Below are 24,406 nucleotides of genomic sequence, written 5' to 3' on the forward strand. Positions count from 1 at the left end.
GGGTATATTAACAATGTTTTTATTTTATTTTTTGTAATAGAGAGCTAGCAGTAAATGTTGCCATAAATTGGTCAATAACTTAAAGGGGTTATACTATACCAAGTACTTCTGAATGCTGGTAAATCCTTGTCCAATACATACGTTTTGCATTGTATAGTATAAGTGAATAACTAATTGCAGGTTCAGGACTCCTAAGGGGACAAAAAAAATATATAAAAACAGATGTATGGTGGATGTCAGCACTTTTAAGATGGCCGCCTGGTTTCTGCTGTTGCGCACAGTGTGCACACACTGTTTAGGTCCTCTAGAGGGGCTGTAAAAAAAAAAAAAAAAAGGGGGGGGGGGCTAAATGGCTGATTTGCCACATACACACTCCAAAATGGTATCGCTGAAAACTAGAGATCGTCCCATAGAAAATAAGCCTGTAAATATAAAAAAGTTATAGGGGTTAGAATATGGTGATGAAAAGAAAAGAAAAAAAAACATTTTTGAAAGGTTTTTTGTTTTTTCGGTGTTAACACCTTTAGGACCTTGTCATTTTTCACCTTAAGGACCAGACAATTTTTTGGGAAATTGGACATGTCACACTCTGTGATAATGACTTCGGAATGCTTTTACTTATCCAAGCCATTCTGAGATTTTCTCTCTATACATTGGGCCAGATTTATCATGACTCTGACAGCTCACTCCACTTTAACATATGGCTAAAGTCAGTTTTAGCCAAGTCAGATTTATGATCGGCCCTTTAAGACTGTAATAAATGTGGTTTGACGGTAGCAGTTTATCCATCAGTAAGCAGCTTTACAAAAGTCGCCCATCTTTGTGAAAAAGTCGCACGTTTTTATGAAAAAGTCGCATGTTCTATTAAAAAGTCTCATAAGATAAGCATGGTCCTCACTGGAGTGAAATTGCGACTTTTTTGCGACTTTTTAAATAGTCCCAATAGTAAATCTGTCTAGAGATTAATTTACATAAAAAAAACACACACTTTCAGAAAACTGCAGCGCATAGTGCAGAGCAGAAAAAAGTCGCAAATTTGTGCGCAGTTTTAGCGTTTGGGACTTTTTCACTCCATTATTCTGACCTGAGCTAATGATAAATCTGGCCCATTGTACTTTGATAGTGAAAATTTTTAGTTGTTAGAATTCACCTTTTATTTATAAAAAAAATTCCAAATTGACTGAAAATTTTAATAAATTAGCAATTTTCAAAATTTTAATTTCTGCTTTTTAACCACTTCAGCCCCCCTAGCTTCTGCACTACACTACTTTCACAGTTTATTGCTCGGTCATGCAACTTACCACCCAAATGAATTTTACCTCCTTTTCTTCTCACTAAAAGCTTTCATTTGGTGGTATTTCATTGCTGCTGACATTTTTACATTTTTGTTATTAATCAAAATGTTTGCAAAAAAATTACATTTTTCACTTTCAGTTGTAAAATTTTTCTAAAAAAAACGACATATATATAAATTTTTCTCTAAATTTATTGTTCTACATGTCTTTGATAAAAATAAAAAAAAAAATGGGTAAAAAAAAAATGGTTTGGGTCAAACTATCGTTTACAAACTATGGTACAAAAATGTGAATTTCCGCTTTTTGACACAGCTCTGACTTTCTGAGCACCTGTCATGTTTCCTGAGGCTCTACAATGCCCAACCAGTAGAAAAACCCCACAAATGACCCCATTTCGGAAAGTAGACACCCTAAAGTATTCGCTGATGGGCATAGTGAGTTCATAGAACTTTTTATTTTTTTGTCACAAGTTAGCGGAAAATGATGAATTTTTTGGTAATCAGCGAATTTTGTATAAAAAAATGGGAAAAGTTGTCTTTTGCCGAGATATTTATCTCGCCCAGCATGGGTATATGTAAAATGACACCCCAAAACACATTCCCCAACTTCTCCTGAGTACGGCAATACCACATGTGTGACACTTTTTTGCAGCCTAGGTGGGCAAAGGGGCCCACATTCCAAGGAGCGCCTTTCGGATTTCACAGGCCATTTTTTACACATTTTGATTTCAAACTTTGCACGCATTTGGGCCCCTAAAATGCCAGGGCAGTATAACTACCCCACAAGTGACTCCATTTTGGAAAGAAGACACCCCAAGGTATTTTGTGATGGGCATAGTGAGTACATGGAAGTTTTTATTTTTTGTCACAAGTTAGTGGAATATGAGACTTTGTAAGAAAAAATAAAATAAAAAATAAATAAATCATTTTCCGCTAACTTGTGACAAAAATTAAAAAATTATATGAACTCGCCATGCCCCTCACGGAATACCTTGGGGTGTCTTCTTTCCAAAATGGGGTCACTTGTGGGGTAGTTATACTGCCCTGGCATTTTAGGGGCCCAAATGCGTGCAAAGTAGTTTGAAATCAAAATGTGTAAAAAATGGCCTGTGAAATCCAAAAGGTGCTCTTTGGAATGTGGGCCCCTTTGCCCACCTAGGCTGCAAAAAAGTGTCACACATGTGGTATCGCCGTACTCAGGAGAAGTTGGGGAATGTGTTTTGGGGTGTCATTTTACATATACCCATGCTGGGTGAGAGAAATATCTCAGCAAAAGACAACTTTTCCCATTTTTTTTTTTATACAAGGTTGGCATTTGACCAATATATTTATCTCACCCAGCATGGGTATATGCAAAATGACACCCCAAAACACATTCCCCAACTTCTCCTGAGTACGGCGATACCACATGCAACACTTTTTTGCAGCCTAGATGCGCAAAGGGGCCCAAATTCCTTTTAGGAGGGCATTTTTAGACATTTGGATCCCAGACTTCTTCTCACGCTTTAGGGCCCCTAAAAAGCCAGGGCAGTATAAATACTGCACATGTGACCCCATTTTGGAAAGAAGACACCCCAAGGTATTCAATGAGGGGCACGGCGAGTTCATAGAAATATTTGGGGGGGGGGCAATTTTTGGCACAAATTGATTTATTTTTTTCTCAGTCTCCCTTTCCGCTAACTTGGGACAAAAATTTAAATCTTTCATGGACTCAATATGCCCCTCACGGAATACCTTGGGGTGTCTTCTTTCCGAAATGGGGTCACTTGTGGGGTATTTATACTGCCCTGGCATTTTAGGGGCCCTAAAGCGTGAGAAGAAGTCTGAAATATAAATGTCTAAAAAAAATTACGCATTTTGATTCCGTGAGGGGTATGGTGAGTTCATGTGAGATTTTATTTTTTGACACAGTTAGTGGAATATGAGACTTTGTAAGGAAAAAAAAAATTGAAAATCTATTTCCGCTAACTTGTGCCCAAAAAATTTCTGAATGGAGCCTTACAGGGGGGTGATCAATGACAGGGGGTGATCAGGGAGTGTATATGGGGGGGATCACCCCCCTGTAAGGCTCCATTCAGACGTCCGTATGGACATCTGAATGGAGCCTTACAGGGGGGGTGATCAGGGGTTCACAAGGGGTTACAAAGTGACGGGAGTGTAGTGGTGTAGTGGTGGTTGGTGCTGCTTTACAGAGCTACCTGTGTCCTCTGGTGGTCGATCCAAGCAAAAGGGACCACCAGAGGACCAGGTAGCAGGTATATTAGACGCTGTTATCAAAACAGCATCTAATATACCTGTTAGGGGTAAAAAAAATCGCATCTCCAGCCTGCCAGCGAACAATCGCCGCTGGCAGGCTGGAGATCCACTTGCTTACCTTCCGATCCTGTGTGCGCGCGTTCACAGGAAATGTCGCCTCTCGCGAGATGACACACGGATTCGTCCAGGAGGAATGAATCGACCGCCTCCAGGACGCATTAGTGCGTTAGGCGGTCCGGAGGCGGTTAAGACAGATAGTGATGCATCATAAATCAGTTGTTACTTTACATTTCTCATAAGCCCACTTTCATGTTACATAATTTTGTAAATGTAATTTTATTTTTTATAACCCTATATGGCTTAGAATTTTAGAAGCAAATTTTTAAGGAAATTTCCGAAACCCACTTTTTTAACCACTTCATGACCACTCATAGACTATAAACGTCCTATGGGTGGTTGTTTTATCTCTGAATGGATTTTTTAGCATGTACATTCAGAGATGGCAGCTGCACGCTAATCGTGCAGCAGCAGAGAGGGGGGGCTGCTGTCAGTGCCGGCAGGGACAGTTCCCAGGTGTCCCTGCCTTCTAGATTGCTTTATATACAGTTCAAGAAGCCCTATGTGCTTCCTGTCCCAGCCTGATGGTCATGTGACCACCGTTGAGTGCAGGAGCTGTCGGGTCTTCCACAGACCTCGATCAGCCCTGCGCTGAGGCTGTACAGCGCTGTATTATGTGAAAAAAGTTAAAAATAAATTAAATAGACGTATTTGGTATTGCCGCGTCCGTGACGGCCGGCTCTATAAATATATCACATGATCCACCCTGTCCAATAAACACCAGAACAAAAAAAAAAAAAAGAGCTGACATGTGTATCCACGGCGCATGCGCAAGCTTATGGCTCAGTGAACGCATACCGTGGATACACGTCAGCACCTGGAATCGGCCTCACAGGACGCACGGCACATGCGCCAGCCGGTAATGAGGAGTGAATAAATTAGCAGTGGGGTGGTGCTGGGCTCCAGGAGAAGGGGCGCGGCTGGGCACCTTACTCAGGTAATTACCATATGAATAAAAGCGATTTTCTAGACAAAGGACAACTTATTTGTTATTTTTATTGATATGTTTAGAATGTGCCATTGCGTACTGCTGGTAACATTCTAGTGCACCTGGTAGCCTGTGTCACATGGCCTGTTATCGGTGGGGCTTACAGACTTCTCTCCCACTACATGAGTGAGCTCACTGGAGCTATGTGGTAGCTTGGCTGTGAGTTAGATTATAGCACCATTCGGACCGTGTTCACACACCGTAGGTAGTCTAGTGGTAGGAACCCATGCCACACTGAGAGACCTTGATGGTGGTGCAGAAGGTCTCCGATGTGTTCCTGAAAGGAATACATTGGCTAAAGTCTCAGTTCTTAACATTAGCTTGAGGGATTAGCCAGTGTTGTCAGTTGCATATCATTGTGGTGCACCTTTCGCAGTGATTTATGTATTTTTATATTTGCATCCACACATTATCCCATCTTGTGTAGGATGCTTTTGCAGTGCATGTGGTCCACTGCAAACATCCTCCATTGTATGCATTCTTGCTGGGGATTGCCGTTAGCAACAGATCACATGCAGAGGAATTGCTTCCCCGGTTATAAACACGCCACAGTGTTTGGAGTTTTTGAGCATTTCCTCCCATTTTGGCCACTTTATTTCAGTTATTTTTCCAAAGGTGTTACCACATAAAGTGGCACATGTCAGATTTGCAAAATTAGCCCTGGTCAGGAAGGGGGTAAATGGTCTGGAAGTGGTTAAGGACCACTTCAGTTATGAAGTCACTTTGTGGGGCTTACATAGTGGAAACCACCCATAAATTACCCCATTGTACAAACTACACCTCTCACTTTATTCTAAGCAGAATTTACAAACTTTGGTAACCCTTTAGGTGTTCCACAAGAATTAAAGGATAACTCGTATTTTTATTTTTTTGGGAGTATTGGATTGTGGTGATCACCTTGGTGGCCCTATTTCAATTTTTCACTGTGTATTCAATTACCTCTTAATTCCACATTTTTGTTCCCTGTACTGCCTATTTTTACCTGTTCTTAAAATGGGGTTGCTAGGCATGGTCCGTCTATCTGTTGATAGACGGAGCACGCAGCGTGCAGGGTCACATTACTGACAGCCAGGGACTGTAAGTAAATGATTAAAGCCAGGTCCTTCCCAGCAGATAACTGTGCCTGGGTTGTGTGCACTTCTCCCTGTCCCTGCGCTTGGCAGACGCTTCCTCACTCAGCAGAGCTGGACAATGCAGAGTTGGAGCAGCGTACAACATGGAAGGGAGATCTGCCATCTGCTCAGTGTATAAATGAAGGCAACATGTGGTAAGAGGACCCCTGTGTGCTGCAGGAGATTAACCCTTTAGGGGGGAGGGCTCTGGTTACTGACACTTTTGGGGTGCTATTGTTAATGGCTAGTGCATGTGAGGAGCTCAATGCATTGTGGGTAGTGAGGGCAGGTGGGATTAGCCTCAGGGTCAGGGCAGTGGCGGCCATCTTAACTGAATAGTGAAATTGCAGTTTTATGCAGACTGGTTGCTAAGGGCTGAATCTTATTAAATATGGGGTAAGTCAGTCTAATAGTAACTGATTCTGGAATATCATGTTATTAGTAACTACATATATGAAAATTTAAATTAGGGTCTAAATGTGACAGTTATCCTTTAAAGAAAAAAGGAGGTGACCTTTAAGTTTCACTTTTTTTGCAGATTTTCCATTTTAATTAATTTTTTCCTGTAACACATCAAGGATTAACAGCCAAATAAAACTCAATATTTATGACCCCGATTCTACAGTTTACAGAAACACCGCATATGTAGTCGTAAACTGCTGTATGGACACACAGCAGGGCGCACAAGTGCCATATTGATTTTGGATGGCAGATTTCACTGGGATAATTTTAAGTTGCCATATGACATTTAAAGACCCTTGATACACCCCTAGAGTAGAAACGCCAAAAAAGTGGCCCCATTTTGGAAATGATGGGTTAAGGTGACACTTTTATTGGTACTATTTTATGGTATATATGACTTTTGATTGCTCTATATTACGCTTTTTGTGAGGCAAGGTAACCAAAAAATGGCTGTTCTGGCGCAGTTTTTATTTTTTGTTTTTTACAGTGTTCACCTGACAGGTTAGATCATGTGCTATTTTTCTAGAGCATGTTGATATGGAGGAGACTATTTCAAATATGTCTACTTTTTATTTTTCTTTTGTTTCAGTTTTACATAATAAAGCATTTTTGAAAAGAAATCATGTTTTTGCGTCTCCTTTTTCTGAAAGCCATATTTTTATTTTTTGGGCAATTGTTATGTAAGGGCTCAGTTTTGCGGCTAGAGGTGACTGGTGCTATTTTGACGTACATGCTACTTTTTGATCGTTTGGTATTACACTTTTTGTGATGTAAGGTGACAAAGTAGATTTTTTTTTCTTTTTATTTTTTTTACGGTTTTGACCTGACAGGATAAATCATGGGATATTTATTAGGGGTGCACCAAAATTCCGGCGGCTGAAAATATCGGCCGAAAATGCACCTAATCCATTTCGGCCGATATTTGTACATATCGGCCAAAAATAGCGGGGAGGGACTGGGAGCAGGAGCTGGGGGCCGGTGCGTTCACTGTGCTCCGGCCCCCAGCTCCAGTAGTTATAAAATGTGTGCAATTAATAAGGATTCACGTCTGACGTCATGTGCCCGGCCTACTTTCTGAATGAAGGAGGCGGCGCAGGCATGTGACGTCAGTCGTGACGCTGCCGCTCGTCTCGCCGGCCGGCCAGCATTAAGATAACAGCCCTGTGAGTAGGATGTGGCTATATTGAATGTTCTACTGCAGAGGGGGGGCCTCATGAATAGAATCCTTATTAATTGTACAACATTTTATAACTACTGGAGCTGGGGGCCGGAGAACAGTGAACGCACCGGCCCCCAGTCCCTCCCCGCTATTTTCTATTAATTGTACACATTTTATAATAACTAGTCTGTACTGGAGCGGCAATGGGGGGGGGGGGGGGGGCACTGTTATGGGGTGGGTGGGGGTCTGTGGATGGCACTGTTATGGGGTGGGTGGGGGTCTGTGGATGGCACTGTTATGGGGTGGGTGGGGGTCTGTGGATGGCACTGTTATGGGGTGGGTGGGTAATATGATTTATTAAATTCATGAAAAAGAATTAATAAAATCATTTAAAAAAATGTATTTTAAAAGTATTTGGGCAAAAAGGCAGTTTCGGTTTCGGTCAAGGGGCATCCTGAATTTTCGGTTTCGGACCAGAATTTTCATTTCGGTGCACCCCTAATATTTATTTATTTTTTGGTTCTACACAATATAAGCATTTTTGAAAGAAAAACAATCATGTTTTTATAGTAAATGACAAGAAAAGAGATCCTCTATTCTCTCAGGATAGGTGCTCCAATCCAAAATTTGAGTCACCCCTCAAAATTTCGGATATATGTAGAGAAAAGGAGTATTGGTCACTCTTATATGGAAATGCAGGATGTTTTATTAGACATTTTATATTTAAAATGAATGAATAAAAATGATAAAAAATACACAAATATAATATAAAAATCTTCTATAAACCGTTCAACACAGTATTATATACTTGTTCTCTGTCAAGATGTCATATATTCTTTCGTGATATGTTCAATTGTATAGCCGAACAATATTGAGATAGGTACTGGTAGTGCCAAATGCCTCTCTATATCCCCACCTGGACTGGTATAGTCCTAGGTGTGATAGATTGTCTGGTTAGTTTGGGGGAAAAAATGGCGCAGGCAGTATCTATCTAGTTGGTGGCAAGAAAATACCAAATGGATAAAAATGACATTACATCCAGTATTCAATTATACAGATAAAAAATTGTATTAAACCAAATGAGTAGACCAGTTTCTAGATATTAGATCTTTTTCTTATATCTGCACAGGTCTATCTAGGCGTCTGTATTGAAAATAGCACTCCTACTCCTTGCACATAGGTAATGGATTGTGTCAGCTTTCCAGTTATTAATTGTCCCATTGCATTAGCATACAGATAAATTGTAGCAGCAATCCTTCGCTTAAGTGGCCAAAGTAATTTACTTGTATCCAAAGTCTGTATCAAAAACAACGCTCTGGCTGCCACACATTAATACTGAATTGCATCCAGCTGCTGACTCTTGTAGTAGGTTTGTGTACAGCTACAATGTAGATTATTCACTTGAATAGCCAAGAACAGTTCATTCACTTATTCAGTGACAAGGTATTTCTTATTGTTAAACCCACAGCTGTGGGCTTACCTTTACTCGCGCCGTCGGGTAGATCAGGACTTGGATTCGAGCCCTTGCTTCGTTGAATCTGCCGGCGTCCCGGCTATGGAGCCGCTCGCGTCCCACGTGTCTCTCACAGATGATGTTGGTTTGATGTGAGGATCACAGACCTCTCTCTGTTGGCGCTGCTAAGTGACGTATTGCAATCTTCTGTTGCTGAATCCAGGAATTCCTTTTCTTTATAGTGCACTAGGTGGAAAATGGGTTATTCATCCAAATGCTTGACGCCAGACGCATTTCGGGGAGACTCTTCCCCTTCCTCAGTGGCATACCCCCATTTCATAAATCGGTATAATTGCCGGGCCCCCAGGCCTTTGAAAGGCTTGGCGCTGCCATGACAAACATCGGGTCACCGCAGCTCAGGAGAGGGAGTGCAAACCTCCCCAGCACTGACTGCGGCATATGAAGAGTTAATGCATCGGCGTTATCGGTGCTGGTGGATGCAACAGGGGTCTGGCTGTCAGTAACACTGCCGCTGATCACAGGACTGCACATGGGGAGAAGGAAGAACCGCAGGACGAGAATGCTTGTCCTGAGGCACAAAGTACTAGCCATTTAGGACAAGCATTCTCGTCCTGGGTCGTTAAGCTGTTAAAACACAAGAAAAACTATACTAATCGCTGTAATGGTACTGACCCATAGAATGAAGGACACAGGTCAGGTCAGTTTTAACACATCGGGAACGCCGTAAAAAAAAAAATTAAACCCATAATACTGGCAGAATTATTTTTTTTTCCCCTACTTACCGTATTCTTTGCTTAATAAGACACACCCGATGATCAGACGCACCCCAGATTTTAGAGGAGGAAAATAAGAAAAAATATTTTTCCTCAGACCTCCTATCAGAGCCGCAGATTAGACCCCCATAAATATCAGGATATCACATCAGACCTCAGAACAGCCCTTTTTGTTTTAGACCCCATCAGACCTCAGATCAGACCTTTTCTTTCACCCCCCCCCCCCCCCCAAATCTGTCAATCTGTCACGGTCTCGGACGTGACAGGTGCCAGAAGATGAAAGAGGCTGCACGTGATGTGATTGGACAGCCTCTTTGGTTTCACTTGTTGTCAGTGTTGTTGCTGGTAATGACCACACCCCTTGTCTCAGGTGTAGCTTAATGGTCATTCCAACTCCTCTATTTAGTCTGGCTTCAACAATCATGCTATGTCGTTGATAACTTCAGTTTGGTATTGGAAGTGAAGGTGTGTGGTCCTCTTCTGAGTTCCTGCTCGTCCATTTACCTCAAAAGTTAAGTGTTACTTCCCTTTTATATTTTGCTGTTTCCCCTCTGTCTTTTGTTACTAGGACTCTGGGAGACGCTGTTTTTTTCAGATTGGAAGGCACAGGCAGTCTCAAGCCCAGACACTCCAGGGCAATTCAGGGTTTCCAGGGTCTTGGGTTCCAGTGTATGAACATTCCTACCCTCAAGGTCCGTTCATACGGATAGGAGTCAGGGCTAGGATTAGTGTTTCCATAGGTGGTGTCAGTTTCCCTTTCCCTAGCTTTGAGGCTTAGTTCCTTTTCCCTTCCCTCCTGTTGTTGGTGTGGTGTTCCCACATCACTACGTAACACCATCAGACTAAAATTAAAATCTTCCTTACCTCTCCTGCACCGCTACAGATCCGACGTCGCACTCCCCTGTCACCTGACTGCGTACTATGTCCTGACGCTGTACGGGGTCAGGACAGTGGAGTGCAGGCCGTAGCAAGAAGACCAGGGAGGGCGAGTATCGGAAGCGCTTGCAGCTCTTCTTCCCCGCTCCCGGCATCTAATGCATACTAATGTTTCGTTTATAAGTAAAAAAAAAACTGCGTCTTATAAAGCGAAAAATACGGTAATTTGGAATAGTTATGGCTCTGGGAAATCGGGGAGTAAAAATCGGAAATGTAAAACTGTTGTGTCATGAAGATATTTAATAACTCCCAAAGCAAAAAAAATTCCAAGCCCTCCTATTTCTCATGTATGAAAATAGTTTGAAAAATGCTGAGTATAATGTGTATTGCTGTATTAGAAAAATCTTGTTATTTGAGACCACAGTGAATGCTGTAAAAAAAAAAAAAATATTAAAAATAAACCATTACATCTCAGTCCAAAGAAAAATCTAAGGTTGAGTGTCAGAGTATGGTAATAAAAAGGCGCTTTATTATTTATAAAAAAAAATGTATTTTAAAAGTAATTAAGCGTAACAAAAATTGTATACGTTTGGTATCTGCATTATAGTACTGACCCACAGAATAAAGTTAAAGGGGTTTACCCATCTTGTCTTTTCATAGCCAAGATGGGAATAACCTACAATAAGCAAAAGTAACCTGAAAGTTATGGGGAAAAGGGTAGCTTGCTGCTTCACTGTTTGCATTGCTCGCATTCACTGCTATGGGAGTTGCGGAGACAGCGGAGCTCTTGCTGTTGGGACATTTCCATAACTCTGCATCCCCATGCCAGCGCTTACTGTTAGTTATTCCCTTTAACATGTCAGTTGTACTGCACAGTGAATACCATGAAAACGAAACCCTGAAAACAGTGGCAGAATGCCGGTTCTCATGCAATCACCCCAACATTTTTTAAGGTAATTAAAACATTAGATGTACCCGAAAATGGTGCCATTAAAAATAGAATCCGTTCCACCCAAAAACAAGCCCTCATATGACTATTAGAGATGAGCGAATCAACTTCGGATCCGAAGTGGAGTCGCATAAAACTCCTTTTCAATACTATACAGAGCGAGCGCTCCAATGAGCCGAAGTTATTGCTTGCTGAGACTTTGCGTAATAACTTCATAAATTGATTTCTACTGTAAAAAAAAAATGTTACCTTGGAACCGAACAAGAGTTCGGGAAATGTTTTTTTTTTTTTTGTTTTTTTACAGTAGAAATCAATTTATGAAGTTTTTATGCAAACTCCCACGAGACTTCGTGAAATAACTAAGGCTCATAGGAGCCAATACATTCTAACACTGTACGGAGCACTTGCTCCGTACAGTATTAAAACAAACTTTTATACAAATCTACTTTTGGATGTTTCATTCGAAGTCGATTCGCTCATCCCTAATGACTATGTTGACAGAAATGCAGAGATGAAAAAAATAAGTAAATTAAGCTATGGCCTTAACCCGTAGAGGACCCGCGCCGTAAATGTACGGCACAGATGTCCGTGACTTAAGGACCAGTGCGGTACATGTACTGTGCGCTGATCGTACGGGTTCAGAAGCTGTGTCCGCCTGATCAGCAGCAGGGATTCGGCAGTCACTGATAGCCAGACTCCTACTGCATGCGCCAGCATCGGTGAAATCACCGATGCCGGCGCATTAACCTTTGATGTGACGCGGTCAGTGCTGACCGCGGCACATGCAATGTCCTCACGGGAATCGGAGCTGCCATCGGGTCCCTGTGCTGCTGTGACGGGGACCCGATGGCATGGAAGACAGCGCGATGCCTTCCTTTGGCATCGGGGCTGCCTTCCGGTGGAGAGCCTGTGAGATCCAGCCCCTGGATCGCACAGGCAGGAAGCTGTATGAGTAATACACACTGTATTACACATACAGCCAATGCATTCCAATACTTCTGTATTGGAATGCATTGTAAAGGGGATCAGACCCCCAAATGTTGAAGTCCCAAAGTGGGACAAAAAAAATAAAGTGAAAAGAAAAGTTGAAAAAATAAAGTTTTCTACCCGAAAAATTAAGTTTCAAGAAAAAAAAAAAATCCCCCAAATAAAGTGAAAAAATAATTTGCAAAAATTAGGGGAAAAAAAGAAAAGTAGACATATTAGGTATCGCCTCGTCCGTATCAACTGGCTCTATAAACATATCACATGACCTAACCCCTCAGATGAACACAGTCAAAAAAAAAAATAATCTGTGCTAAATAAACAATTTTTTTTGTCAGCTTACATCACAAAAAGTCATATGCACCCTTTAATAGTACCAATCAAACCGTCATCTCATCCCAAAAAAAATGAGCCCCTACAAGACAGTCGCCCAAAAAATAAATAAAACCGGCTTTCAGAATGTGGAGACATTAATGTGGAGCATTTTAAAAAATGCTTTGTTTCAGTTTTAAATAACAAAGTAGTCAGATTTGGTATTGTCGAGTCCGTAACAACCTGCTCTATAAAAATACTACATGATCTAACCTGTCAGATGAATGTTGTAAATAACGGCCAAAACAGCTATTTGTTACCTTGCCTCAAAAAAAGTGTAATATAGAGCAAACAAAAATCATATGTATCCTAATATAGTACCAACAAAACGGCCACCTTATACCGTAGTTTCCAAAATAGGGTCACTTTTGTGGAGTTTTACTGTATGGGGGCAGCCACAAGGAGACGTTTTACTGTATGGGGGCAGCCACAAGGAGACGTTTTACTGTATGGGGGCAGCCACAAGGAGACGTTTTACTGTATGGGGGCAGCCACAGGGAGACGTTTTACTGTATGGGGGCAGCCACAGGGAGACGTTTTACTGTATGGGGGCAGCCACAGGTCAACCGTCATGGTCATGTCATGGGGGAGCCGGGAGGTACTGGAGGGACTCATGATGGCTCACTGCGGAGCATGCAGCTAGTGGCACTGGCAGGCGCAGGCATGATTGGACTGAGTGGGCCTGGGCCAAGACATATAACTGGGGTAATAGGCAGAAGTGGAGTGAAATTACACCTTTTAATAGCTGCCCGTCCGGCAGCTGTGATATAGGGTCGACTCTCTTCTCTCCGCAGGGGGTGGGGGTCGGTTGGAGTCGGACGGAGTGTGGGTTCTTCTCTGACTGACTTTCCCGCACTTGCTGCTCGTATGTACTGCGCTGCGGCTGCTCTAGTCTCAGCCTGGGGGCGTCACCTGATTCCAACGTTAGACGTCGGTGGGCGGAGTCGGAGACAGCGCTGGTAGATAAAGATAATGATGGGGGAGGGCACCGGCGCCGCGGACTGTTTTTATAGCCATGACGTCACGAAATATACCGCGGTATTGGGAAACTGCGATATCGCCGTTTTTTTTTAATACCGCGGTATATCGAAAAAACTGTATATCGCCCAACCCTACTGCTAACCCTTGCTTTGTAACTGGAAAAAATGGATATAAATGGAAAATCTGCCAAAAAAGTGAAATTTTGAAATTGTATCTCTATTTTCCATTAATTCTTGTGGAACACCAAAAGTGTTAACAGAGTTTGTAAAATCCGTTTTGAATACCTTGAGGGGTGTAGTTTCTAAAATGGGGTAATTTTTGGGTGGTTTCTATTATGTAAGCCCCACAAAGTGACTTCAGACCTGAACTAGTCCTTTCAAAAGTGGGTTTTGGAAATTTTCTGAAATTTCAAGATTTACTTCTAAGCCTTCTAACGTCCCCAAAAAATAAAATGGCATTCACAAAATGATCCAAACATGAAGTAGACATATGGTAGAAGTAGACAATGTAAAGTAATAACCATTTTTGGAGGTATTACTATCTATTATAAAAGTAGAGAAATTGAAATTTGGAAAAGAGCTAATTTTTCCAAATCTTTGGTAAATTTGGCCTTTTTTTTTTTTTTAAATAAATAAAAATATATTTATTTTTTTTTACTCCATTTTTACCACAGTCGTGAAGTACAATATTTCACAAGAAAACAAAACCTTGAATGGCTTGGATAAGTAAAAGCGTTTTAAAGTTATGACCACATAAAATGACACATGTCGGATTTGCAAAAAATTGCCTGGTCCTTAAGGTGAAAAATGGCAGGGTCCTGAAGGGGTTAAAGGGGCTTTACTGTAATTTAATGGTTACATTTCTCAGTGGTGTGTCCTTTCTGCAGCAGCTCTCTCCCTGTGTCATACCTTTTGACTATAGATAGGGTTGCAATCGAGGATGAAACTGAGCAAGTGCATACACCTGGGCGATGTTACTAGGGTTAATTTTCAGGCTCCATATCTCGCCATTCACTACAGCTTCGTCATTTTATAGACCATCATCTTGGCTATCTCGTACATAATTTGGACGTGCAACTATTTAGCATATGATTAGTTATGCGGATTCTTGTCATGTAACTGCATTGTTACTGTTCTTGCTCCTAAATTTTAATTTTCATTATTTTGTTAGTATTTTGTAAATCCACCTTTTGGCTTTCAACACTGCCTGGATCCTTCTGGGCATGCTCTCGATCAGATTCACACGTTCCAAATGTTGATACATACTGGTAGACTAACTTGGGTAACAAGACAGCTTTTTCTTCAACTCTACCCACAAGTATTTCTTTTTGGGGGACCAATCCAGCACCTCTACTCCAGTCCTTGAACCATTTCTTCGCCATTCTCGACGTGTGATTCGGATCATTGTCCTGCTGGAACACTACAGGTCCTTCTCAAAAAATTAGCATATTGTGATAAAGTTCATTATTTTCTGTAATGTACTGATAAACATTAGACTTTCATATATTTTAGATTCATTACACACCAACTGAAGTAGTTCAAGCCTTTTTATTGTTTTAATATTGATGATTTTGGCATACAGCTCATGAAAACCCAAAATTCCTATCTAAAAAAATTTGCATATCATGAAAAGGTTCTCTAAACGAGCGATTAACCTAATCATCTGAATCAACTAATTAACTCTAAACACCTGCAAAAGATTCCTGAGGCTTTTAAAAACTCCCAGCCTGGTTCATTACTCAAAACCGCAATAATGGGTAAGACTGCCGACCTGACTGTTGTCCAGAAGGCCATCATTGACACCCTCAAGCAAGAGGGTAAGACACAGAAAGATTTCTGAACGAATAGGCTGTTCCCAGAGTGCTGTATCAAGGCTGCACGACGAGAAGAGGTGACCGGACCCTGAGGAAGATTGTGGAGAAGGACCGATTCCAGACCTTGGGGGACCTGCGGAAGCAGTGGACTGAGTCTGGAGTAGAAACATCCAGAGCCACCGTGTACAGGCGTGTGCAGGAAATGGGCTACAGGTGCCGCATTCCCCAGGTCAAGCCACTTTTGAACCAGAAACAGCGGCAGAAGCGCCTGACCTGGGCTACAGAGAAGCAGCACTGGACTGTTGCTCGGTGGTCCAAAGTACTTTTTTCGGATGAAAGCAAATTTTGCATGTCATTCGGAAATCAAGGTGCCAGAGTCTGGAGGAAGACTCGGGAGAGGGAAATGCCAAAATGCCTGAAGTCCAGTGTCAAGTACCCACAGTCAGTGATGGTCTGGGGTGCCATGTCAGCTGCTGGTGTTGGTCCACTGTGTTTTATCAAGGGCAGGGTCAATGCAGCTAGCTATCAGGAGATTTTGGAGCACTTCATGCTTCCATCTGCTGAAAAGCTTTATGGAGATGAAGATTTCATTTTTCAGCATGACCTGGCACCTGCTCACAGTGCCAAAACCACTAGTAAACGGTTTACTGACCATGGTATTACTGTGCTCAATTGGCCTGCCAACTCTCCTGACCTGAACCCCATAGAGAATCTGGGATATTGGGAAGAGAAAGTTGAGAGACGCAAGGCCCAACACTCTGGATGAGCTTAAGGTCGCTATCGAAGCATCCTGGGCCTCCATAACACCTCAGCAGTGCCACAGGCTGATTGCCTCCATGCCACGCCGCATTGAAGCAGTCATTTATGAAAAAGGATTCACGACCAAGTATTGAGTGCATAACTGAACATAATTATTTGAAGGTTGACTTTTTTTGTATTAAAAACACTTTTCTTTTATTGGTCGGATGAAATATGCTATTTTTTTTTTAGATAGGAAATTTGGGTTTTCATGAGCTGTATGCCAAAATCATCAATATTAAAACAATAAAAGGCTTGAACTACTTCAGTTAGTGTGTAATGAATCTAAAATATATGAAAGTCTAATGTTTATCAGTACATTACAGAAAATAATGAACTTTATCACAATATGCTAATTTTTTTTAGAAGGACCTGTATATGGTCCTCTTCATACCCATAGTACTTGAGTGTACAAAGTAACTCTTCTTGTAGGATACTCACATATAGCTCAGCACTGAGACCACCATAGATCCTGCTCATGTATTCTACTGCTTTGACTGTGAAACAACCCCATATCATCAGGCTTCCTTCCCCGAACTTGATTGTTCATTCAGTTTGTCGATCTGTTGGCTCTTTTTTCCCTTCCAGACCGATTTGCACCCGTCAGAGCCCAGTCTATTGACTTTCATCCCATCGGTTAAAATCGCCCATTTCCAATCTTCTTTTTTGTGAACTAAAGCCAACACTTCTTATGACAATATTGAAGTTGAGGCTTCTTCACCTTTTTTCGTGCCACCATTCCAGACTTGTGTAATGCACATAGCTTGCATGGAAGTCTGTGATCTCACTATTACGAAGCATACGAGCCACCTCCACCTCGCGCCAGAACTGATAGACCTTGTGATGAGCCAACTTGTTGACTCCAATATTTTGCCTGGATGTCCACCTCTTGGCTTTGGAATGGGTGAATGGACTTCATTTCGTATTCTTCCAACTATCCTGGCACTCACATGATGCAGTTTGGCAATTTTCTTGGCTGAAATACCGCCCTTGATGGGCTGGATGATGCTGTTTCTCTTTTCTTGGGAAATTTTCTTCATGGCTGCTCCTGGATTCAAACCCGTGACCTTTCACTTGGAAATCAACCTGATAACACACTGAGCTATTAAAGAATGTGAGAACAGGTTGTAAGTTGTAGAATACAAGAAGAAAAAGATTGTTCCACCACCAGGAGCAGTAACAATGCAGTTACATGACAATAGCACACTGACCCATTAATTTCTATGGGATCATCCACACATGTAGCCTTTAGATTATAGAGCAAGTCCTATTCTTGTGCGTTTTTATGGATGGAAATGAGAAAAATAAGGAATTCACACGCAAGCGATCTGTATATTGCAGGTCTGATTTTTTGCAAGCAAAATACAGACATAGACGTGTGAAAGAGGCCAAAAAAATTGTTTTTTTCCCTAGTTATACTTCAGTTTGCTTTAGTGTTATCTACAAATCTTTCAAGTTCTTTTCATCCAAGTGGAAAAGATGCATCAGTTTTTGATACACCGCATCGCCTGACAACCATCTGTGAAAAACTGACCACACAGGTAGGCTGTCAATCAGCGGTCAACAAGTGTGATTTTTTTTTTTTTTTTTTTTTTTTTTTCTGACTGACTCTAATGGAAAAATTGATGCCGATAAAGCATGCTGAGATTTTCCTAAAAGGACACATGGTCAGTGAATAAACCTATCTATGATTTAAATATGTTGGTGTCAGTCGTTTTGCTGTCTGAAATTAGCCCAAATCAGGGATCCGCAACCTTCAGCACTCCAGCTGCTGTGAAACTACAACTCCCAGCATGCAGACATGCTCATCTGTCATTCTAACTCCCATAGAAGTGAATTAAGTACTGTGGGACATGGTATATAAGGCTGAAAAAAGACATCTGTCCATCCAGTTCAGCCTGTTATCCTGCAAGTTGATCCAGATTAAGGCAAAATAAAACTGAGGTAGAAGCCAATTTTCCACACTTTAGGGGGGTAAAAAAAATCCTTCCCGACTCCAATCAGGCAATCAGAATAATTCCCTGGGAGTTGTAGTTTCTGAACAGCTGGGGTGCCTGAGGTTGCTGATTCCTCCCCTAAATGTTTATTTGGGCTAAAATGATCAAACTAATTTTTAGACCATTATTGAAAGTTTGCTTAGAATTTACTATGAAATTTTGCATCTGTGTTTTAGCATTTGCATTTATGGTGGTGGAGATCGTAAGAACCAAATAAATGTGGTTACAAAGGGAGTGGATATTATAATTGCCACTCCAGGGAGGCTAAACGACTTGCAGATGAACAACTTTGTTACTCTAAAAAGTATAACCTACTTGGTGAGTTTTTGGTTTGTTTTTTGTATGAAACTTTAGAAGACATATCTGCAGAAATTGCTTACTGTAAGGATAAAACATCCGTAATGACACATACATGAGCGCCACTATTGGGCCTCCTTCACATACAGTGGATATAAAAAGTCTACACACCCCTGTTAAAATGTCAGGTTTCTGTGATGTAAAAAAAATTAGACAAAGATAAATAATTTCATAACTTTTCCCACTTTTTTTTTTTTTTTTAAATGTGTTTTATTTTCAAAAAGATAAATAAGTATCAACAATCTTCCATTTCAGTATCACCCGACAACAGAATATAAATACAATAATAGAATCATCTCATTTTATACTTAAATTCCCCCCCCCCCCCATCCCTCCCTCCACCCCCCGTTTCTTTCCGCGGAGTCACTGTATCTACACCAGCTATCATTGTTTCCAGTTGCCCCAAATCCGCAGCCAGGCTGCCTTTTTTCCAGCGGTTTGGGCTAAAATATATTCATACTGCCTAACCCTATTCATCCGTTCCATCCACTCCTGAAAATTGGGGTATTTTATGGTGCCCCAGTGTTTAACGATTATTATTTTGGCCAGTGCGGTGCCCCGAAGCCAAAGTCTCAGCTCAGTTTTATTTTTATCTGTCTCTGGGAATGCACCGAGGATAGCAAAGTCGATGCAAGCTTGGTACCTCATAGATGAGCTATCCTGCAGTTTCCGAAATATTCGGATCCAGTATTCATTTATCCCTGGGCATTCCCACAGCAGATGTTTATAATCTCCTCCATCTTTACCACATTTGTAGCAGTTCTGTTTCCTATCTTTATAAATAATATGGAGTAATGCTGGTGTATAGTAGAGACGATGTATGATTTTCAGAAGGATCCATGCGTGAGCGGGTGAGACAGTCGATTTTTTTATATTTCTGTACACTGTGTTCCACGGGATGGGTTCCCCCTTTTGTAAATCTCTTTCCCATTTAGCCTCACCCCTAAATGTAATCCTATTTGTGTATTCATATTTTAATTTAGCATAAATGTGTGATATAGAAGTATTGACCGTCATATCTTGACAAACATCTAAAAAAGTGTTCTTTACAATGTTCAAATAATTCTTATTCTCCGTGTAGTGTATAGCGTGACGAAGTTGTTCATATCGAAATTTATCAATAAATCCTAATTCAGTGTCTGGTAAAATTTCATTTAAGGGCTTAATTTGTCCTTTATGAAAAACTTGTGCAATTAAGTATATCCCATGTTTTTCCCAATATTCAACGTCACCCAGTTGCATAACTTGTGGTAAGTTTACATTCCCTCACAGTGCGGTGTAATGGACTGCTTCAAATACACCCACCATATCTCTAACTTGTTGCCAAATATATCCAAGCATTCTACTAAACGGGTTTATTGTTTTCTTCTTAAAAATACCAGTTTCGAGAATGTGGAATAGGTCCTCCCGGGGTCTGCACTGCTCCCCATAAAGAGACCAGATGCATTTATTCCTTCGATTCCTCACAAACCATCTCAATTGGGCAGCTAGGTAGTATCCTTTTAGAAAAGGGATGGAGATTCCACCCTCCTCTTTGTACAGATATTGTATCTTAATTCTGACCCTTTTGCGGCCCCATATCAATTCACTAAAGAGGGTCTCTAATTTATTGAAAAATGTATCTTCTATCGTGATTGGGCTAGCGTTGAATACATATAGTAACATTGGTAGCAGTGTCATTTTTATAAGAGCTATATGATTAATTTGTGATAAAGGAAGTTTTAACCATACTCTAATTTTTTCCTTAACTCTGTCTATTATTGGGAGTATGTTCAATTTCGTATAGTGTTCCAGTTTGGTCCCCATCTGGATGCCCAGATAAAGTAGGGAGTCTGCTGGGGTCAATATACTAACCTGCAAATTGTGGCCCAGTGGGACCGGGCGTCTTAATGGAAGGAATTTGGATTTCTCCCAGTTTATCTCATATCTAGATAGAGATCCGAACTCATCCAGATTTTCCATGACCCTGGGCAAGTTCTTGTACCCCTTCCCCAGAAAGAGCAGCATATAATCTGCATAAAGACTTATTTTGTCGGCTTCTCCCTCACACCCAAAGCCCGATATTTCCTCGTCTGCTCTGATTTTACATGCTATTGGCTCCAAAAACAACGAAAAGAGCAAGGGGGAGAGGGGGCAACCCTGGCGTGTTCCACGGGTTAGGGGGAAGGGGACAGAGTATTCACCATTAATTAGGTCCCTGGATACCGGATTTTGATACAACATGCGAACCCATCTGGAGAAGTATTCCCCTATTTTAACCCGCGACATCACTCTCCAGAGGAAGGGCCACTCCACCCTGTCGAAAGCCTTAGCGGCGTCCAAAGACAGGATGGAGCAGTCCCCCCCATCCTCCATCTGGATATTCAAAAAAGCCCTCCTTACGTTATCCTGTATGTTCCTTTTGGGGATGAACCCGTTTGATCTGCATGCACGACTTTGTGGATAACTGTTTTTAATCTATTGGCTAACAATTTGGCAAGGATTTTATAATCTGTGTTCAACAGAGAAATGGGGCGATAGGATGTGACTGACAGCGGATCTTTCCCTCTTTTGGGTTTTAATGTGATGGTTGCTTCCATCCATGAGGGTGGTAGGGACCCCATTATCCAAGATTGATTTAGTACCTCCAACATTTGGGGAAGGATAATTCCCTCATGTTTCCGATATAGTTCGAATGGGAAGCCGTCCACCCCTGGGGATGTATTACCCCTGATTGATTGCAGCGTGGTCTGAAGCTCGGTTAGTTGAATTGGCCTGTTCAGCCAGTCAATATCTTGTTGGTCAAATTCAGGGATCTTAATATTATCTAAATATTGGTCCATTTTTTCCCCCTGATTTTTAGGCCCGGCTTGGTATAACGTCGCAAAATATCGAGTAAATTCCTTTAAAATATAATCTGGGTCTCGTAAAATATTTCCTGCCTCTGTCCTAATTCCAATGATATTATTACTCCCTCTTTGGTTTTGTACTATCATGGATAACAGTCTGCTTGGTTTACCGGACTCGCTAAAGCTTCTCAACCCTGAAAAAAAACATTTTGTTCTGTGCTTTATTATATAAATATTGTTTATATTCCTCTTGTACTTTTTTAAGTTGAAGTTGTTTCTCCGAGGTATTTACATTGGTACTCTCAGTCATTATCTGATTGAGCTTCCCTTCTATTTCTTTTTGAGTTTGGGCAAAGACGTTTTTCTGTTTCCGGATTTCGTGTGAATATAAACCCCGAAGGTATGCCTTAAGCGAGTCCCAGACCATATGGATGTGTGTTGAATGGACATTGTTGCTCCAAAAAAACCTTATTTCTTCATTAATCTTATCCAGATCCCTTATTAATGCCATCCAGTGGGGGTTAAGTTTAAAAATTCTAAAATTTGGTTTATTAGGACTAACCAGTGTTACCGTAACCGGACTATGGTCAGAGACCCCATGACACTCATAATTCATTTTTTTAATATTATTAATGAGCCCGGGGCTGGCGAGGGCCAGATCAACTCGAGACATGGACCTATATGTGTTGCTGAAACATGAAAAAGCTTGCTTATCTCCATTGAGAGATCTCCATATATCAACTAGTGCCATCTCTTTACATATTCTGGATAATACCGTACTAGGACCAGAATTAAATTCATAATTAGTTATAGTGGAGATCCTATCTTTTTTTATGTCCATGACCGAGTTGAAGTCGCCCATCACCAGCACCGGGCACTCCTCCCGTGCAGCAATGTATTCCATCAATTTACATAATACCGTTGTTGTGAAAGGGGGTGGAATGTATAGAAAAGCCATAATTCTCCTCTGGCCCTTGCCACTTACAGTGCAAAAAGATATACCGGCCCTCTTGGTCAATTAACTGTTCTATTGGTTCATAGTCTACTTGTCTATGAATGTAGACACTGATTCCCCTAGAGTATGTAGAATAACAGGAATGATAATCATGAGATGCCCATCTCCTTCCACCCAGCGCTGCTACTTTTTCACCTGTAAGGTGGGTTTCTAACAAGGCCACTACTGCTGGTAGGTGTCTAGAAACCAGATCAAACACTACACATCTCTTAATTTTATCTGCGAAACCGCGGATATTCCAAGTCAATATTCTAGACATTTTTTAGTGGTGGGACCGCACTGGATGGAGGAGCAAAGCCCCCCCAACTATGTATATTCAAGACCCCAACAGTTCCCCGCGGAAAGAAACCCCACACCCCCCCACACCCCTGTCCCGTTCTGACCCAAGAGTCGCAGACTGCGGCTCATAGGTCTCTAACTATAGGCTATCCCCCCCCCCCTCCCCACCGATGACCCCCCCCCCCGGCTCCCCCCCCACCGCAGCCACAAACAGATTATTTAATGCCCTGAGCGTCCATCCAATCAACTACATCACTTGGGTTGGAGAAGAATTGAACGGTTTCTTTATAAATAACCCGTAATTTCGCGGGATACATCATGGAGTATTTTAATTGGGCTTGTATCAGTCTCTTTTTAACATCTTTATATTCTCTTCTTTTATCTTGCGTGACTTTGGAAAAGTCCGGGTATATCTCTATGTTGGCATTGTTGTATTTCACCGTTTGTATCTCTTTTCCACCTAAGGATATTATCCCGATCCCTTGAAGAGGTCATCTTAATTAGTATAGGCCTTGGTGCTAGCCCTGGTGGAGGTTTTCTTGTTGGAATGCGGTGTGCTCTCTCCACTATAGGTGTTGTGTCCGCTCCTGTGCCTGTTACATTGTTTGACAGCCATTTTTGTATAAAATTTATGGGGTCATCTTTTTCTGCTCCTTCCGGGAATCCCACTAATTTAAGATTGTCTCGCCGGGATCTGTCCTCCAAATCCGCCATTTTTTCCTTCAGAGCCTTATTGTCACTCTCCACTGTTGCCATCCTTTTTTTTAATCTGCCTGGATTCTTTTTGCAATTCTGTAGTAAGGGTCTCGTACTCTTTAATACGTTGCCTCATTTTATTTAACCGCCTCCGGACCGCCTAACGCAGATGTGCGGTCCGGAGGCGGCAGCGCTGCGCACAGTCACGCATATACGCGTCATCTCGTGAGACGCGAGATGACGCGAATATGCACATGCGCAGTTCGCGCCGGCATTTCGTAGAGGGGGGTCGGGTCACCAGCCTGCCAGCCAATGATGGCGGCTGGCAGGCTGGCGATTTTTAAAAAAACCAATCAGAGGCCATATATCAGATCATATTAGTAAATATGATCTGATATATGGCTGCCTGCTCCTCTGCTGGTTCTTTTCGTCGGTTGGATCCAGCAGAGGAGCAGGCTTCACAGTTAGTACACCAACACTACACATACTAGCCCCAGATCACCCCCCTGAACCCTAATTAACCCTTTGATCGCCCCTGTCAATCACTAGTGAAAGGAAAAAAGTGATCAGTGTAAACTGTCACTTTTTTTTTTTCACTGGTATTGACCGTTAGGTTTTAGGTATAGTTTAGGCCCCTTGGTTAGGTAGTTAGCGATCTGTTAGCGCCCAGCCCACCGCACCGCAGTCCGTTATTCGCTGATTAGCGTATCGCTAATCAGCATTTGTACTTTTATAGTATCTGGAAGTGATCAAAACTTCACTTTAGTTCGCCCTCCACCCAAAACGCAGTGTTTGCCCGATCAGGCCTGATTGGTCGCCCACGCCC

The 24,406-nt window shown here is 41.7% G+C and overlaps 1 protein-coding gene across 1 annotated transcript in view; it reads left to right on the forward strand.

Annotated features, from left to right (window-relative positions):
• DDX43 (DEAD-box helicase 43) overlaps positions 1–24,406 on the forward strand; it is a 166,851-nt gene that overhangs the window by 93,302 nt on the left and 49,143 nt on the right. The window contains exon 9 of the mRNA XM_044291120.1: positions 18,582–18,723. Coding sequence (XP_044147055.1) covers positions 18,582–18,723 — 142 coding nt within the window. The remainder of the gene's footprint in view (positions 1–18,581; positions 18,724–24,406) is intronic.

This window comes from Bufo gargarizans, chromosome 4 (genome assembly GCF_014858855.1).
Source record: "Bufo gargarizans isolate SCDJY-AF-19 chromosome 4, ASM1485885v1, whole genome shotgun sequence".
Lineage (NCBI taxonomy): Eukaryota > Metazoa > Chordata > Amphibia > Anura > Bufonidae > Bufo > Bufo gargarizans.